Here is a 19,918-nt window from a genome sequence, read left to right on the forward strand (position 1 = left end):
AAATAAAATTAAAAGATCGCGGAAAAAATTGCAAAATTATTGATAATTCCTGTTTTGTTCTTTAAAAACTAAGCTTTTTTTTTTAATAATTTTACACAAAAAAAAATGTGAATTTACTCGACAAGGAAAACATAAATCACATGGAAACTCAGTTGATGTTAACTTGAGATTCGACGTAAACGGTTTAATTACACGTAAAATCATGTTTTTACGTATAATTTGTTGCAAATTTACATCAAATTGCATTTAAATTTAAATGTTTGATGACGTGCAAAAGTGTTACATTATAAATGATGTAACATTCGGAAAAATTTTCTTGTGTGTAGATTCAAAACCTATATTTGTAAATTTTGTAATCTTTCCAAACAAATCTGGTATTTTTTTTGCAATGTTTTGTAAAATTTTAAAATTCAAAAAGATTTGTAAATAAAGTTTGATTTACACTAATTTTGAAAGTATAGTTTGATGATTTTTACTCAAATTGGGGTAAATTACTCTCAGTTTTTAACGGTTCTAGGAAACTTACAAAAAATGACATTTACTTCAACTAATTCGCTTTTAAAAATATTTTAAGCAAATATGTCCTATTTTGCAATATTTTGTTGAATTTTAATGTTTAATCAGATTTATTAAAAATAGTTCGACTTAGAACTAATACTGTAAGAATAATTTTCTTTCGAGTAAAAAATTACAATTTTTTATGATTTCTATCAAATTTATCAAAATTTGACATTTTCCACAACAAATTATTTGACCATTTTAAGGAAATATGTTCTTTTTTGCAATATTTGTGTAAGTTTTTATTTAGTAAGTATTTTATTCGGTCAAAGTTTGACAGTTTAAGATAAATGAAAAATTTAGATAATTATTACGATTTTTTCTACAGTTTTATTCCGTTTTTAAGACTTCTTAGCAAATTTTCAAAGTTTTACAGTTGTGACAAAAACATGCTTCTAAGTTTAATGATTTTGGAAGGGCATCTAAAGTTTCAAGGTCAAAAGGACAAAAGGTCATAGCAAAATGTTTTGTTTTTCAAATCCTTCAGAAGTTGTAAACGTCAAACATATTTTTGAAAAATTTATAGGGTAATTCTCCGCCAACTCACACAGCAGTTGCCCCGACCCCTCTTCGATTTGCGTGAAACTTTGTCCTAAAGGGTAACTTTTGTCCCTGATCACGAATCCGAGGTCCGTTTTTTGATATCTCGTGACGGAGGGGCGGTACGACCCCTTCCATTTTTGCACATGCGAAAAAAGAGGTGTTTTTCAATAATTTGCAGCCTGAAACGGTGATGAGATAGAAATTTGGTGTCAAAGGGACTTTTATGTAAAATTAGACGCCCGATTTGATGGCGTAATCAGAATTCCGAAAAAACGTATTTTTCATCGAAAAAAACACTAAAAAAGTTTTAAAAATTCTCCCATTTTCCGTTACTCGACTGTAAAAAATTTTGGAACATGTCATTTTATGGGAAATTTAATGTACTTTTCGAATCTACATTGTCCCAGAAGGGTCATTTTTTCATTTAGAACAAAATTTTTCATTTTAAAATTTCGTGTTTTTTCTAACTTTGCAGGGTTATTTTTTAGAGTGTAACAATGTTCTACAAAGTTGTAGAGCAGACAATTACAAAAATTTTGATATATATACATAAGGGGTTTGCTTATAAACATCACAAGTTATCACGATTTTACGAAAAAAAGTTTTAAAAAAGTTGGTCGTCATCGATCATGGCCGTTCATGGTCACCCGCGACAGACACGGACGACGAAACAAAGAGAAACGCAAAAAGTAACTTTTTCAAAACTTTTTTTCGTAAAATCGCGATAACTTGTGATGTTTATAAGCAAACCCCTTATGTCTATATATCAAAATTTTTGTAATTGTCTGCTCTACAACTTTGTAGAACATTGTTACACTCTAAAAAATAACCCTGCAAAGTTAGAAAAAACACGAAATTTTAAAATGAAAAATTTTGTTCTAAATGAAAAAATGACCCTTCTGGGACAATGTAGATTCGAAAAGTACATTAAATTTCCCATAAAATGACATGTTCCAAAATTTTTTACAGTCGAGTAACGGAAAATGGGAGAATTTTTAAAACTTTTTTATTGTTTTTTTCGATGAAAAATACGTTTTTTCGGAATTCTGAGTACGCCATCAAATCGGGCGTCTAATTTTACATAAAAGTCCCTTTGATGCCAAATTTCTATCTCATCACCGTTTCAGGCTGCAAATTATTGAAAAACACCTCTTTTTTCGCATGTTCAAAAATGGAAGGGGTCGTACCGCCCCTCCGTCACGAGATATCAAAAAACGGACCTCGGATTCGTGATCAGGGACAAAAGTTACCCCTTAGGACAAAGTTTCACGCAAATCGAAGAGGGGTCGGGGCAACTTTTCCCGATTTCGTGTGAGTTGGTAGAGAATTACCCTATATCTTTTCTAAACAAATTTAAATTTTTTTTTGTAAAAAAAAAAAATGTTTTCTGAGTCTATCAAACAAGACAAGAGTGGCATGATTGTTGCTTTAAAAATACAAAATTTATTTTTTGACATTCTACCATTTTCCACTTTTGACCATTTTGGACAGTTCTAGAGTTTTTTCAAAGGTTCAATGAAATGATTTTTTTTCATTCTTGGGTTCTAAGTGTTTTCAAGATGTATTCCAAAACATTCAAAAAAATATTTCAAAAAAACTTCAGTTTACCTTTTGTCTCAAAAAATAAAATAAAATCAAAAGAAAACAATCCACAGAAAAAAATCCGCTGAAATTTGCCCGGAAAAAGGTCAAATTTTCACATTGCAAAAAATCTCCATAACCGGATGTTAGGTTTCGTGCGAACTAACTATTTTGACAGCTGACAAACCCGCCTTACCTTACTTATCTACATACATTGAGCTGCGGGTTTGTTTGCATCAGATTTGCTATCTCTTTCTAACAAAAGTTTTTTTTGTCATGCGACTTCTAGCTGGTTTTTTTGACTGACCGCCCGATATGTCAGCCAACATATTTCGCAGGGACTGTGACAGCTCGAGCTCGATCATTGTTTGCATCAGGACACTGTGACGAGAAGTTCGTCATTTTTGGGTTAAATTATATTTTTTTTCACTGGGCCTTATTTACTAACAAACTTCTTTTCTTCTAAGTTCAACGAAAATCTATCAATTACGAGAAGAGTAAGGAAGCGTTAACGTCCAAACCGCAACCCAAAAAATACGTTAAAAAGTAAAGACCTTGACTTGCGCCTAATTACACCCCGCCTAATCGTGCACGAACGCCAAAGGTTCAAATTCAAACTCGTTCGATCGGCCTCTGAACTCTTTCGTTTTTTTTCCGTTGTCTTATACCCACCACCACCGCAACAATTATTATTCAAAATCGAACAGGAAGATTATAATTACCCACCACTTTTGGGAACTCTTTTGCTTTCAGTTTGCACGTCAAGCGCGTTCGCTTCACTTTCGCCTTAAATATCCCCCCTCCAAAAAATAAAAACCCACTTATTATCTAGGATGACAGCTCAAAAACAACAAAAAATAAAAATCCTGAGCTTTTCCTGTTGCTTCCCCGTTTATTTTGCAAACGAACCGAACTTTTATTCTGCCACAGCGAATTAACGAAACTTTTCAAAGTGGCTTGAAACTTTAATCACTTTAGAGGTGGGTGACGAAAAGTGGCTTTCTTAAACATGATTAATTTTTAATCAGCGTGTGGCTCCTAGGTTGTCTTCACCAATTCATCTCGAACAAAGTGGGTGTGGGTCGTTAATGCAGCTTAAGGGCGATAAGCACTCATAATTAATGCAGGTGCGATTGATCGACCATTTCGAACCCCCGGTCCGAGCAGCGTGATGAAGCTATGAATTTTAAATTTAAGGGGGGTCGCTCTGAAAAGGGTCAATTTCCGAAAACTGGACCAAACTAATCAAAACTTGTTTTTTCGTTCTCTCTGTCTAATTTTTATTGCAGGTTATCCGCAGCCAATGTACCGGTGGCTGAAGAACGGTGTCCCGGTGGGGGACTTTGACACCAGTCAGTATTTGAAGATCCAGAGTACGACCCGGGAGGACGCCGGATCGTACCAGTGTTTGGCGAAGAACGACGCCGGGACGATATTCAGCGAGAAGATTGACGTCGTGGTGGCATGTAAGTAGATATTTTGGATTTCGCATAAGATGTTTTGTAAATTTAAGATTCCATTTGAACGTATCCTAATTTAGTTTTTCCAAATAAAGGCAAATATACAATTTAAAGTTCATTTTAGGTAATATCACATTAAAAATTATTTTAAAAAAAATTATAAATTAATGTATCCAACAAAAATGTAATCTTCAAACATTCTAATTTTCAAATCATAAAAACTTCAAAACTTTAAATTACCAATTTTTCATATCAGTGGACAGTTTTCCATACAAACGTAACCGCCATCTAAGATGATTTTTATTCAAGGGCTGCATCGAGGCAGCACAATTCTTTAAAATGTTCAACAAGAGTTGAAACAAATAAATGACGTACCAAATTGAATAAATTGAATTCTTTTATGTATGTTTAAGCTTTGTCGTTTGTTGAATTTTAGAAGGTTGAAAATTTGATTAGTTCAATAATTACCTTTTTTTTACATAAAACATATTTTAAAAATGTGAAGTTTAACAGAAACTGATAAAAATTTCACTGGTTTCTAATGTAAAATTACACATTTTTTTGACACAAGATCTGTCACAAATTAATTAATTTGATTATTTTTTAAATTAAATTAAGACTGTTCTTTTTTTAAATATTTTTTAAAAGTTTTTGTCACCCCCTCCCCGCTCCCTTTTCGAAATCGGCTCGAAAAATAAAGGAACATTTTTTTCAAAAACTTCAAAATTTAAATGAAACGGCAATCAGCTGAAATCAATTTCAATTGCATTCCCCTATGTTAATAGCCATTTTAGAATGTTTGGGTTTATTCAAAAATCTTCAGAGCTTTTGAAAATTATCGACATTTTTTGAAAACTAAAAAATGGGTAATTTAAAATTTTATTTTCATGTTAAAATGACTTCGATTTTTTTGTTTTTTTTTTTTAATGCTTGTCTATACTTCGATAGAACTAAAAAGTCTTTTTTTACAATTTCACATTTTTTGGAAAAGCACTTAAAATTAGTATTTTATTTTTAAATGTCTTCTTGATAATTGCATTTAGAAACTTTATTTTTTATTGATGGTTTTCAAAATAATGTCGAAGGGAAAATCAAGGAAAAATTCTGTTTCATACTTTATTTTCGAAACAAAAAGGTCTTAAATCTAAGATATTTTGTGAAACTTTGAAGAACTTTTGTAATAAATTTAGATTAAGATTCATATATTTTGATCACTGTCAATAAAAATTAGTATTACAACAAAACAAACCAGTGCCTTGAGTTCGCATTTCAGCAAAGTCGATTCCTAAAAAGTCGATCTTCTAAAATTTTCATGCAGTTAATCCATTTAAGGGTTAATTGCCTGCGATTTTAATTTTTATTATATTATTTTTACAACTCTTATCTATATAGATAAGTACGGAGCTCGAACTGAAATTCCGAAAAACAAAAATCTTAAAAATCAAAAAATAATCAAAATTACACATTTTTTTAATTTCTGAGCGCCCAATTTTTCGAATTAAAGATTGTAAAATATTTAAAAAGTAGAATATTTTAAAATTCACGACATTTCAAATTCTATTTTTTTCAAGTGATTTTGTTTTTTAAATTATTAAATTATTGAATTTTAGATTTTTCAACCCCGAATTTTTAAATTTTTGAATTTCAAAATTTATTGCATTTAAAATTTTTAAATCAATAAATTTAAATATTTTTTGAATTTTGAGTTTATTTTTTATTTTTGCATTTTTGTTTGTTTGAATGTTAGATTTATTGTTTATTTTTAAAATTTCTAAATTTTCAAAGCCATTTATAAGCTACGTAGAAACTTTTGTTAAAATTCCAGACGGCCCCCCATGTGGACAATAATTGTCTACAAAAAATACTTTTTTTCTGTATGGAGCGTCCATAAGATGTTCTCGTTGTTTATGGATGGCCGGAATTAAAAACATTGAATCTGTTGATTTTTAAATCTTCGAATTATTGAACTTTAGTAAAAAAAATATTTTGAATTTTACAATTTCTGGCATTTAAATTTTTAATCTAAAATTTTTGAATTTTTTTTTAATTTTACATTTTTAAATTTTAATTTTTTGAATTTCAAATTAAACATTTTTGAATTGAATTTTTTAATTTTAAATTTTTTAATTTTAAATTTTTTAATTTTAAATTTTTTAATTTTGTTTATTTAATTTTAAATTTCTGTTTTGAATTAAAAATTTGGGAATTTAAAATTTTTTAATTTTAATTTTTAATTTAAAATTTCTGAATTTTAAATTTTTGAATTTAAAATTTTTGAATTTAAAATTTTTGAATTTAAAATTTTTGAATTTAAAATTTTTGAATTTAAAATTTTTGAATTTTAAATTTTTGAATTTTAAATTTTTGAATTTTAAATTTTTGAATTTGAAATTTTTGAATTTTAAATTTTTGAATTTTAAATTTTTGAATTTTAAATTTTTGAATTTAAAATTTTTGAATTTAAAATTTTTGAATTTTAAATTTTTGAATTTTTAATTTTTAAATTTTTAAATTTTTAAAAAATTTAAAAATTTAAAATTCAAAAATTTAAAATTTAAAAATTTGAAATTCAAAAATTTAAAATTCAGGATTGTTTTTGATTTTTGAATTTAAAATTTTTATTTTTTAATTTTTTTAATTTCTGATTTTTAAATTCAAAATTTGTGAGCTTAAAATGTTTTGAATTTTTGCTTGAATTTATTTTCATAGACCAATAATTTAAATAGGTGTTTAAATTTTACATTTTCTAAATTTATTTTTTTAAATAGATCAAAATCAAATTATTCGCTCTACAGCATTGCCTTGGCGTTCTCGATTGCGAGATTCCTACTCGAAACTAGGTGTCCGAAGGCTTGATTGTTGAGGAAATTGCAAACCTCTTTTTACACCTTAGCTTCCATCCACCCCGGGATTCGAACTGACGACCTTTGTGAGTCCAACTGCCTACCAGCGACTCCACCGAGATAGGACCCAGGGAGACGACTCCTACACCTGGACTGAGCTAACGACCTAACCTTTTTAGGTTAGTCCGGGGCCAACATTAACTTCCCGTCCAACGGAAGGCGTGATCAGTCGTCTCAAAATTTGCCACCGGGACCTTCTGGGATCGAACCCAGGCCGACTGGGTGAGAGGCAATCACGCTTACCCCTACACCACGGTCCCAGTTAAATAGATATTCATTTTAAAAATTCAGATATTTGCAAAATTTTAGAACTTGGCCTTTTTTTAATTTTGAACTTCTATTTTTTTGTTAAATTTTTGTGAAATGATATTTGGTCGAGCCTTTAATTCCTTTTTTATATCATAATGAGCAAAAAATTAAAACCGCCAATTGAATTTTTGGCATTTCAAGATTCTGCGTTTTGAGAATTAAATTTTTTTTAGGCGTTTGTAATCTTCAGTCGCATTCAACTATGCAAGTTTAAATTATTTGATTTTTTCATCAAAACTGAGTATTTAAAAACATTTAAAGTAATTTCTGATTGCAAAATTAACTTTGCATCTATTTTTTTTTTAATTGGCTAGAATATTTCAAAGAATGTAATTTAAAAAAATGTCTTTCTGATCTGGAACCAGATTTTACCGAAAATATAAAAATACGTATTTAGGCAATTCTATTTTTAGTCATAAAAAGTCGAGATTTTTTTCTGCGTACCTATTTTTCTAAAAATACCCAATCATAATCTAAAACTTTATAGAAGAATCCAAATTGATCAGAAAATCCCCTCTTAAGATACAGTTTTTTAATGTTCGCATGCCCATTCTGCATGACCAGCTCGCACAATTGTATGGAGCCTTGTATGGAAAAACTAATGATGCAAAATGGCTTCTTTTGACAAAGGGATTGCAGGGGAAAAGTTCCGTTCAAAATAGTTAAAATTAAAATTCTTTCAAAAAAAAAATGCGAAAATCTAGAGAATTGATCGTAAAATTTTATCGAAGACACCAAATCGATACGAAAAATATTCTTTAGAAACTAATTTTGATTTTTTTTTCAAAATAAAACAGTAAGCTAAAATTTAATGGTTTTTTTTTCAAATATTTTTAATATCTGTATACCGTGGAGAACTTCCCTTATCCCATTAAAAAAGTGGAGCATCAAGATTTCAAAGAGTTGAAAAACTAATCATTCCAAATTTCTCAACCTTCCAGATATGGGCATCTTCGAGGACCTCACCGAGCAGATCGTGTCGGTGCAGTCGGGCTACCCGGCGATCCTGAACCTGTCCCGGATCGAGTCCGGGCCAGCACCGTCGGTAACGTGGCAAACGGAGGACGGTCCGCTGAACTACGACATCAAGTACGCAACGACGGCGAGCAACCAGCTGATCATCCTGAGCGTGGACGAGAACGACATGAAGAGCTACCAGGCGAGGGCGATCAACACCCAGATTGGAAAGGAGGAGATCAGTGCGTTGATCAGGGTTAACGTTACGGAGGGTTCGTACGGGGAGGTCGCGCCGGAGATTATCGTCGAGCCGAAGAGTATCAAGGTGGTGCGGGGTGAGCAGACGGTGCAGCTGGAGTGCATTGCCAACGCGAGGCCACTGCACGAGCTGGAGACGATCTGGTTGAAGGACGGGATTCCGGTGGAGAACGCCGGGATTTCGTACGCCCATACGGATCCGTGGAATAGGACGTTGGCGCTGTTGTACGTGAACTTGACGCATACCGGGCAGTACACCTGTCAGGTGCAGATGAGGACCGGCGGACATCCGACGGTGCACTCGGTGGCGACGGTGACCGTGCAGGAACCTCCGTCGTTCTTCACGCCGTTCCGGACGGAAACCCTGGGGGAGTACGGATCGAAGACGGTGCTACCGTGCGACGTGATTGGGGAGCCGGTGCCGTACGTGACCTGGTTCCGGAACGCTGAAGGACTGGATCTTTCAACGGATCGCTACCAGGTGCAGGACGATCACTCGCTGGTGATCAAGAAGCTCAGCATGGAGGACTCCGCCATGTTCCAGTGCTTGGCGAGCAACGAAGCTGGTGAAAAGTCCAGCTACACCTGGTTGAAGGTCAAAAGTAAGTACCCCTTTTCGGTAAACCCTCCGTGGGACCCTCAACCCGAGACATTGAGACCCCACGAAGATCACACTCGATCATGCCTAATTCTAACAAATGAAACCTCCATATCTTCATGTCTGCATTGTGCGTGTCCTAACCTCCCCATAACCTAACCCAACCCAAAAACCCCCCGCTCCAAAGACCTAACCCTGTCCACAACGCCCCCGCCGGAAGCACTCCGGCGCCAGCTGGTCCTCTACAACCAGTTTGTCCGCAACAAGCGTCTGGCGCAGCCGAGGATCATCCGGGTGCGCAACTCGGCCGCCGGGGACACCTCGGTAGAACCGCCCTCCGGAGTGGTCACCGTTGCACCAGCGGCGGCGACCGCGACGCCGGGTCGAACCCGCAAAAAGGCCACCGGAAGTCCGGCCAACAGTTTGAGGAATGCGGCGGAGGAAATGGCTAAAAGCGGCGATGGGAGACGTAAGGAGAAGATTGTTCTTCACGTTGTTGTTGTTGTTTCCCCCTCTCCTGAGTTGTTCCGGATACCTTTTTTTATTGTTACTTAGACTAGACTAGTTGCACTACCTACACCGTTCTGGGTTTTGTTTTGGGACTAAGGGTCGATCAATCGCATATTTTTTTTCTTCTAAAGTATAAATATAAATCTTTGTTTACTCTGACCGAGCCACTTGGGTAAGTGGTAACGCTTCCGCCTCGTAAGCGGTAGATCGGAGTTCAAATCCCGGCTTGGACCAACACAACTGGTGATCTTTTTCCTTCAGGATTTGACTGCTTAGTAAAAGGAACGTAGTGTATCGTCACAAGCTGGACTTTATAAAAATTAAAAAAAAGTAATCATATAAAAATCTAAAAATTAAAAAAGATTATTTCATATAATACATAATAATTTTTTTTTTTTTTCAAATAAGACATAAGCAACGGCCTTTTTGGATAAAAGATTTAAGAGCGAGTTTTTTACCAATGTGTAACAGGTCGTATCGAGGTGCTCCGATTTGGATGAAACTTTCAGCGTTTGTTTGTCTATACATGAGATGAACTCATGCCAAATATGAGCTCTCTACGACAAAGGGAAGTGGGGTAAAACGGGCATTGAAATTTGAGGTCCAAAAAACATAAAAAATCTTAAAATTGCTCGCATTTCAGTAAAACTCCATCATTTCCAACTATCTTAGATGCATTTGCCAAGTCTTTTGAAGCACTTTAAAATGTGCCATAGACATCCAGGATTGGTTTGACTTTTTCTCTTAGCTTTTGCAAATTACTGTTAAAAATTGATTTTTTTAAAACTTTAATATCTTTTTGCAACAGCCTCCAACACCCATACTCCCATAGGTCAAAAGGGGGAAAGGGAATTTCATGGACTATAAGCCTACAATAATAACTTTTTGGCCAATCGCAGTTTTTCTCATAGTTTTTCGATTTTTCTATAACAAACTTTTAACAACGTTAGTTTTTGCCCTGTAGGCTCCCATAGCGGCACTTTTTGGTCTCAATTTTGTCATATTCGGAATCCTCGGAAAATTTCACGTTAGTTAGAAGTATTGAAGTTGTAAATTTGATTTAAAAAATAATTAAATAAAACATTTTTGAAAAAAGAAATAGATCTTATTTACTCTGTGGTCAATACGTCAAATGCAACAAATTGTTAAAAAATATTTTAATTCATTCTAAATGGCATTTTTTTCAATCAAATTTACAACTCCAATACTTCTAACTAACGTGAAATTTTCCGAGGATTCCGAATATGACAAAATTGAGACCAAAAAGTGCCGCTATGGGAGCCTACAGGGCAAAAACTAACGTTGTAAAAAGTTTGTTATAGAAAAATCGAAAAACTATGAGAAAAACTGCGATTGGCCAAAAAGTTATTACCGTAGGCTTATAGTCCATGAAATTCCCTAACTTTTGACCTATAAGAGTATGGGTGTTGGAGGCTGTTGCAAAAAGATATTAAGGTTTTAAAAAAATCAATTTTTAACAGTAATTTGCAAAAGCTATGAGAAAAAGTTAAACCAATCCTGGATGTCTATGGCTCATTTTGAAGTGCTTCAAAAGACCTGCTGAATGCATCTAAGAGAGTTGGAAATGATGAAGTTTTACTGAAATGCGAGCAATTTTAAGATTTTTTATGTTTTTTGGACCTCAAACTTCAAAGCCCGTTTTACCCCACTTCCCTTTGTCGTAGAGGGCTCAGATTTGGCATGAGTTCATCTCATGTATAGGCAAACAAACGCTGACAGTTTCATCCAAATCGGAGCACTTCGATACGACCTCTAGAATAAACCGAGCAATATTTACAAATCATAATTACTGTCATGATAATGATTGAAAAAAGTTTCAATGGCATTTCCTTGAATTTAAAATTTGATAATTAAATATATATATAATTTTTTAATAATTGGGTACTAAAGCCCTATGTCAATTTTTATGTACAACGGTAAAAAACACGATTAAAAACCATTTCTGATCACTTTTTTTCATTTTAACGCAAAAAATTGTTTTGACAAGACAACATTTTCTCGATGGAAAAACTATGGTCCCCTTGGAACGAGCTGTCAAGTAGGAGCTTTTCTGTCAAGAAGGACCGCGAGGTTAATTTTTCAAAATTGATTTAAAAATCCATTTTAAACTCTTTGTGGTCGTATAAAGGGTCATTGTGCTCAGAAAAATAAGCTTTATCGCTGTGAACAATAATATCAGCAACCTAAGCTTCATTTTAGGACCCAATTTCATATGCTTTTAAATGTTTTTTTTATTTATTATTTTTTAAATGTCATTAACAAAACACTGAGAAATTTCAAATCTGCTTTTAAAGGAAAATAAGCCTGCTCTTTTTTAAACCAAAAACAATCATTTATATATTTGTTGTATTATTTTTAAATTTAATTTTCACGAGTTGTATTTGAAGTATTTTTTTTTTGAATTTAGGTTTTTAAACTGTTATTTTAAATCTATAATATGTTCAATTGTATTTAAAAATCGATTGTAATTTCATAGCAAATGAATTTATATTTTTATTCAGTTTTGGAATTTTATTTGAAGCAGGCTTAAAGAACATTCGGAATAATTTTGAGTTCTGAATGGTTTTATTCCTTTGAATTTAAATAAAATTAATGTGAGTATTTTTAAATTTAATTTTATTTTTTTTTAATTGTTTGAATGTTCTTTTTGTCCATTTTTAGAATTAGCTTATTTTGAATTTGATTCTGGATAATTTTTAAATTTCATTACGATTAGGTATGCTTAAATTTTAATTTTAAAATTATTTCATCAAAATTATGAAAGGATAGAAAAATGAGTTCAGTTAAAATTTATTTAAGATTTTTTTAAATATTATTTTTTTATAATTATTTAGATGTTTTTTTCTTCTTATTTTTATTTGAATTAGCTTCTATTTAAGTTTAATTCTAAATATTTTTTTAAATAACATTTCGATATCACTTAAATTTTATTTTAAAATTATTTCATCAAAATTATGAAATGATAGAACAAAAAATTAAATAATTGAATTCAGTTAAAATCTAATTGAGATTTTTTTTTTAATTGTTATTGAAAAAATCTTAGAATTTTTTTTTTTTAAATTGGAATTAGCTCATTTTAAATTTGATTCTAATTTAGTTTTTAAATTCTATTCGATATCGTTTAAATTTTTTTCAAAATTATTTCATCAGCTTTATGAAATGATTAAAAAAAATTAAATAATTCCTATTTTGACATTTTATGTATATTTAAATAAACTTGAATATTTCTAAAAAACTATGCATTTTTGATAATTTTCAAAACTGATTTAAAAATCATTTCTATTTTTTAAATAATATTAGTTAAACAACACTAACAACTAACACAAATTTTATTCAAAGTATTTGTTGTAATTTTGAAGGGTGTAAACTGTTAAAAATATTTGAAACGGTCAATAATCAAAATAATGGTTTTTCGCTGTCTTTTTATTTTTTTTTTCATTTTATGATTTGAAAAAAAAAATGGGTTTCACTCCTTTTCAGTTTTATGTTAGTTAACAATGTTTTACCTTAATTTTCTAAAAACTTTTGTTATCTTATTTTTTTTTTTAAAAAGACAATAAAAAAATTTTGATGTTTTGTTTTTTGGGTGTTCTTGAAACCGCATTGAGTTAGTGTTGAATATCACTGACTCAAAGCAAAAAAAAATAATAACCCAAAAAGCAAAAAAAATAAAAATAATAATAAATAAAATTTTGTTCATTGGACCTTTAAACAAACTCCAGATTTCAATGAATTAATCAATATTTTTCAAATGTTTTTAATTTATTTTTTATATTACAACATTTTTTTAATGCAATTATTTTTACGGTTATGTGCTTTAAATTTAAATAAAAAAATCTACTGAATTTTTAAATGCGGCAGGTTTTGGTTCTGCAATTTTGATCAAAAATTAATAAAACTTGACTTGAACTCATCTTAAAATTAAAATATAAATGTAAAAAAACTCCAGATTTCTATGAGTGATTAATTTGGAAATCATTTCACTGAAGTTGATCATCAATTTTTATTAATTTCATTCAGACCAGTGTGACTTTTCAGACGAAATCAAATAAAAACATATAAATTTTAATTTTATTAAAAAACTTTGCCAAGATTTATCAAAAAGTTAAAATAAAGAATGTTTGAATTGTTTTGATTAAAAAAAACAGAATCTAGACAGAAACTTGAAATAAAATTTGCATTGGCCTATTGTTAGACAAGCAAAAATAAAAGTTAAGGAGCCATTACACTACCGCAAACAAATATACAAACTCGCACTTTTTCGTGTTTGACAGTTTGCTAAACTCGAAAACTTGTTTGCGGAAAACAAGGCAAGGCATGTATGCAGGCTGACGTTTGTACAAACAAATCCAGGTAAACAAACAAAGCAGGCAAACTGGCAAACTTTTAAAAAAGCGCGGGTTTGTTTGTTTGTTTGGCGTAGTGTAATAGCTCCCTTAGAAAAACAGTTATTTCATACCAACTGAACTTGCAATAAACAAATCTTGGAAAATAACAATGATTCGTGCAAACTTTCATCAAGGTTTCAAAAAAATAAATATAAAATAAAAAACAAATCTGGAGTTTTTTTTTAAAAGGTCCTATAAACCAAATTTTCATTTTTTGCTTTTTGGGTGTTTTTGAATATCCCTGACTCAAGGCGGTTCTAAAAACACCCAAAAAGCAAAAAAAAAAATTGGTTCTTTTCAAAAAAAAACTCCAGAAATGTTTTTAAAAAATTTCATCAAAATAGAATTATTTTATATTTTTAAAATTTTCAAAATTCTATGATGTTAAATCCTCATCCATCAAACGTCATGCTCCAAATTTTGACAGATCGACCCTTAGCCCATCACAACCCAGATTGACACATCGCCATAAATTATAGCAGCACCACTGTACCCAGTACCGCAGTTCACCCTAGCCTAGAGAGACCTCTGTAGAGAGTTGCAGTTCAACTGCCGCGCACCCCCCCAAACACGTGGAAAATTGGAATTCCAGACCGCGCCACCACCACATCACATCACAACACCTAATCGACTTAATTTACGTTTTTTAGCGTGTCCCCTCTTCACCCTCCACATCACCGACCACCACCCTCCTCCCAAATTAGCATGCGATTAACCAATAATAATCCATTGTTTGCAGCGCTCCGCTGTCGATTTTTGTTTGGTTTTAATTTTTGGCCGGCCCCCCTTAAAACACGTTTTAGCATGAATCGCCGATGGGAAGATGGCTCTTAAGTCGCTTTTGTGCAGAAATTTTCCGATTTGCAAACAATGGCGTTACGAAACGTCCATATGAGTGGGCCGGATTGGGTCAGTCGACGAGATGAACTTGGCAAAGTTTGATAACAAACGATTTTTAATTGACAGCTTGTGGGCGGTTTGTTTTGAAGCAGGCCGCTACTGTTGTTTTAACCAAAGCAAGAAGCTGTCAAAATTCACTATGGCGTTTGTTTACAAACAAATCATTTTAAAGCATGCTTACTAATCGCACATCACCGCAAACTAACGTCACCAACATCACCAAGGTCACAACGCAACTAACCGTCACTCTTCCCGACAGCATCCGTCCCAATTCTGGAGATGAGTCCGACCAACCAAACCGTCCTGGACGGCAAGGACGCCACGATGCACTGCCGAGCCGTGGGCGCTCCGACGCCGAACATCACCTGGGTCTTCAACGGTAAGTACAGACAGTCAAGGTCAACCTTGAACCCCTTGTGCACACCACCACTAACTGCTGCGTTACGTTTCATGCTCCTCCCCGTCCGGCTAACCCTCTGTTTGCACCCCGACCTTGCACCCTACCACCAGAATCACAAGGTATCGAACTGTCCGGCCGGATCCAGATCCTGGACTCGGGCGATCTGCTGATCTCGAACGTGCGCGAGTCCGACACCGGTCTGTACACCTGCATCCGGGCCAATGAAGCCGGAGTCGTTACCGGAGAGGCCCACCTGGGCGTCATGGGTAAGTGGTCGCGTTACGTTACTAACACGCGTTACGAATGGTTTGAGTCTTTGCTAACCCCTTTCGGGATTTTTTGACAGTTCGAACGCAGATCGTGCAACCTCCGGCGGACACGACGGTGCTGCTCGGTCACACCGCAGCCCTCCAGTGCAAGGTCTCGTCGGATCCGACCGTCCCGTTCAACATCGACTGGTACCGGGAGCCACAGTACGTTACCCCTAACCCCGTAACAGCCACCCATGTAACGACCTTGCCCTCCCCCAGGCGTCAACCGATCAAGAACAGCCAGCGGATCGCCGTCAAGGCGGACGGCACGCTGGAGATCATCGAGGTGCGGCCCTCGGACGTTGGCCAGTACTCGTGCATCGTTACGTCGCCCGGAGGTAACGAGACGCGATCGGCACGGCTGAGCGTGGTGGAACTCCCGTTTGCTCCTACGAACGCCAAAGCGGTCCGGCTGAACACCGCTACCCACCGAGCGATCAACGTTTCCTGGACCCCGGGCTTCGACGGGAACAGCCCCGTCCTCAAGTTCATCATCCAGCGGCGGGAAGTCCCGGAGCTGGGTAAGTTCCAAACCCGAAACCACCAAAAAAAACTCCGTCCTAACCCCGAATCCCGCTTCCAGGTCCCCTACCAGACCCCCTGCTCAACTGGGTCACCGAGCTGAGCAACGTGTCCGCCGGGTCCCGCTGGGTCCTCCTCACCAACCTGAAAGCGGCCACCGCGTACCAGTTCCGCGTGAGCGCGGTCAACCGCGTCGGCGAAGGTTCCCCGTCCGACCCGAGCAACGTGATCAAGCTTCCGCAGGAAGGTAAGTGACCATTAGACGCTTCCCAGTGTAGAATCGCGCTAGTTTTGTAACCTCACTTTTGGTTTTCTTAATTCCAAACTTGCGTGCCCGGTTCGATGTGTGTATGTGTGTGGAACGCCGTCTCGGTTCGTCCAGATGAACTGAGGAGGAGGGTTCCGTCCCGTAAGTGTTAACCACCTTCGCGGCATGGCGGGGTTTGAGCGCGCGAGTGCCTCATCGCTTTAGAGTCGTTTTTTTCTTTTGCTGTTTTTTGAGTTGTCACATTTTAGCTGGGTTGGTGTCGTGCTCTTTGATGGTCGTAAAAGGTCGCTGGAATAGTTAGTAGGTGGATTCTGCAGTTTACAGACGAATTTTGAAGATTTTTGGTTGAATTCAGCAGCTTCCAGTTTGGAGTCAGAAGCTTCCAGATTGAGGTCAGCAGCTGTCAATTCGTATATCGTGACTTCCAGATCGGATTCTGCAGTCTACAGGTTGGATTCTGTTGCTTCTTGCTTAGATTTAGCAGTTTCCAGCTTGGATTCTGCAGTTTTCAGCTTCCATTAGATGCTTCCTGGTTAGATTCAGTAGCTTCCAGCTGAGATTCAGAAGCTTCCAGCTCGAGTTATGTGACTCCCAAATCGGATTCTGTAGTCTACAAGTTGGATTCTGTATCTTCCTGGTTGGATTCAGCTGCTTCTAGTTCAGATCAGATGCTTCCAATTGGGACTCAGCAACTTCCAGCTCGAGTTTTATGACTTCCAAATCGGATTCATCTTGATGGATTCTGTAGTTTCCAGCTTGGATTCAGCAGTTTTCAGCTTCCTTTAGATGCTTCCTGGTGGAATTCAGTAACTTCCAGCTGAGATTCAGAAGCTTCCAGCCCGAGTTCTGTGACTTCCAAATCTGATTCTATTGGATTCAGAAGCTTCCAAATTGAGGCCAACAACTCCCGGCTCGAGTTCTGTGACTTCCAAATCGGCTTCTGAAGCCTACAAGTTGGATTCTGTAGCTTCCTGGTTGGATTTAGCTGCTTCGATTTGAATTCTGTGACTTTTAGCAAAGATTCTACAGTTTCAAAATTGACAAAATTGATAAAATTGACAAAATTGACAAAATTGACAAAATTGACAAAATTGACAAAATTGTCAAAATTGACAAAATTGACAAAACTGACAAAATTGACAAAACTGACAAAATTGACAAAACTGACAAAATTGACAAAATTGACAAAATTGACAAAATTGACAAAATTGACAAAATTGACAAAATTGACAAAATTGACAAAATTGACAAAATTGACAAAATTGACAAAATTGACAAAATTGACAAAATTGACAAAATTGACAAAATTGACAAAATTGACAAAATTGACAAAATTGACAAAATTGACAAAATTGACAAAATTGACAAAATTGACAAAATTGACAAAATTGACAAAATTGACAAAATTGACAAAATTGACAAAATTGACAAAATTGACAAAATTGACAAAACTGACAAAATTGACAAAATTTACAAAATTGTCAAAATTGTCAAAATTGTCAAAATTGTCAAAATTGTCAAAATTGTCAAAATTGTCAAAATTGTCAAAATTGTCAAAATTGTCAAAATTGTCAAAATTGTCAAAATTGTCAAAATTGTCAAAATTGTCAAAATTGTCAAAATTGTCAAAATTGTCAAAATTGTCAAAATTGTCAAAATTGACAAAATTGACAAAATTGACAAAATTGACAAAATTGACAAAATTGACAAAATTGACAAAATTGACAAAATTGACAAAATTGACAAAATTGACAAAATTGACAAAATTGACAAAATTGACAAAATTGACAAAATTGACAAAATTGACAAAATTGACAAAATTGACAAAATTGACAAAATTGACAAAATTGACAAAATTTACAAAATTGACAAAATTGACAAAATTGACAAAATTGACAAAATTGACAAAATTGACAAAATTGACAAAATTGACAAAATTGACAAAATTGACAAAATTGACAAAATTGACAAAATTGACAAAATTGACAAAATTGACAAAATTGACAAAATTGACAAAATTGACAAAATTGACAAAATTGACAAAATTGACAAAATTGACAAAATTGACAAAATTGACAAAATTGACAAAATTGACAAAATTGACAAAATTGACAAAATTGACAAAATTGACAAAATTGACAAAATTGACAAAATTGACAAAATTGACAAAATTGACAAAATTGACAAAATTGACAAAATTGACAAAATTGACAAAATTGACAAAATTGACAAAATTGACAAAATTGACAAAATTGACAAAATTGACAAAATTGACAAAATTGACAAAATTGACAAAATTGACAAAATTGACAAAATTGACAAAATTGACAAAATTGACAAAATTGACAAAATTGACAAAATTGACAAAATTGACAAAATTGACAAAATTGACAAAATTGACAAAATTGACAAAATTGACAAAATTGACAAAATTGACAAAATTGACAAAATTGACAAAATTGACAAAATTGACAAAATCGACAAAATTGACAAAATTGACAAAATTGACAAAATTGACAAATTTGACAAAATTGACAAAATTGACAAAATTGACAAAATTGACAAAATTGTCAAAATTGACAAAATTGACAAAATTGTCAAAATTGACAAAATTGACAAAATTGTCAAAATTTATCAAATTGACCAAATTGACAAAATTGACAAAATTGACAAAATTGACAAAATTGACAAAATTGACAAAATTGACAAAATTGACAAAATTGACAAAATTGACAAAATTGACAAAATTGACAAAATTGACAAAATTGGCAAAATTGACAAAATTGACAAAATTGACAAAATTGACAAAATTGACAAAATTGACAAAATTGACAAAATTGACAAAATTGACAAAATTGACAAAATTGACAAAATTGACAAAATTGACAAAATTGACAAAATTGACAAAATTGACAAAATTGACAAAATTGACAAAATTGACAAAATTGACAAAATTGACAAAATTGACAAAATTGACAAAATTGACAAAATTGACAAAATTGACAAAATTGACAAAATTGACAAAATTGACAAAATTGACAAAATTGACAAAATTGACAAAATTGACAAAATTGACAAAATTGACAAAATTGACAAAAATTGACAAAATTGACAAAATTGACAAAATTGACAAAATTGACAAAATTGACAAAATTGACAAAATTGACAAAATTGACAAAATTGACAAAATTGACAAAATTGACAAAATTGACAAAATTGACAAAATTGACAAAATTGACAAATTTGACAAAATTGACAAAATTGACAAAATTGACAAAATTGTCAAAATTGACAAAATTGACAAAATTGACAAAATTGACAAAATTGACAAAATTGACAAAATTGACAAAATTGACAAAATTGACAAAATTGACAAAATTGACAAAATTGACAAAATTGACAAAATTGACAAAATTGACAAAATTGACAAA

The 19,918-nt window shown here is 33.4% G+C and overlaps 1 protein-coding gene across 5 annotated transcripts in view; it reads left to right on the plus strand.

Moving 5' to 3' along the window:
- Positions 1–19,918, plus strand: part of LOC120425317 (protein sidekick) — a 157,473-nt gene that overhangs the window by 108,670 nt on the left and 28,885 nt on the right. For 2 of the 5 annotated variants that reach the window (XM_039589792.2, XM_039589793.2), the window contains exons 4-11: positions 3,972–4,148; positions 8,296–9,171; positions 9,355–9,636; positions 15,246–15,365; positions 15,497–15,652; positions 15,733–15,859; positions 15,917–16,218; positions 16,281–16,466. In XM_039589792.2, the coding sequence (XP_039445726.1) occupies positions 3,972–4,148; positions 8,296–9,171; positions 9,355–9,636; positions 15,246–15,365; positions 15,497–15,652; positions 15,733–15,859; positions 15,917–16,218; positions 16,281–16,466 (2,226 nt within the window). Of the gene's footprint in view, positions 1–3,971; positions 4,149–8,295; positions 9,172–9,354; positions 9,637–15,245; positions 15,366–15,496; positions 15,653–15,732; positions 16,219–16,280; positions 16,467–19,918 lie in introns of all 5 variants that reach the window. The other 3 variants (XM_039589789.2, XM_039589790.2, XM_039589794.2) reach the window with 2 other exon arrangements.

This window comes from Culex pipiens, chromosome 1, assembly GCF_016801865.2.
Source record: "Culex pipiens pallens isolate TS chromosome 1, TS_CPP_V2, whole genome shotgun sequence".
NCBI classification, from domain to species: Eukaryota; Metazoa; Arthropoda; class Insecta; order Diptera; family Culicidae; genus Culex; species Culex pipiens.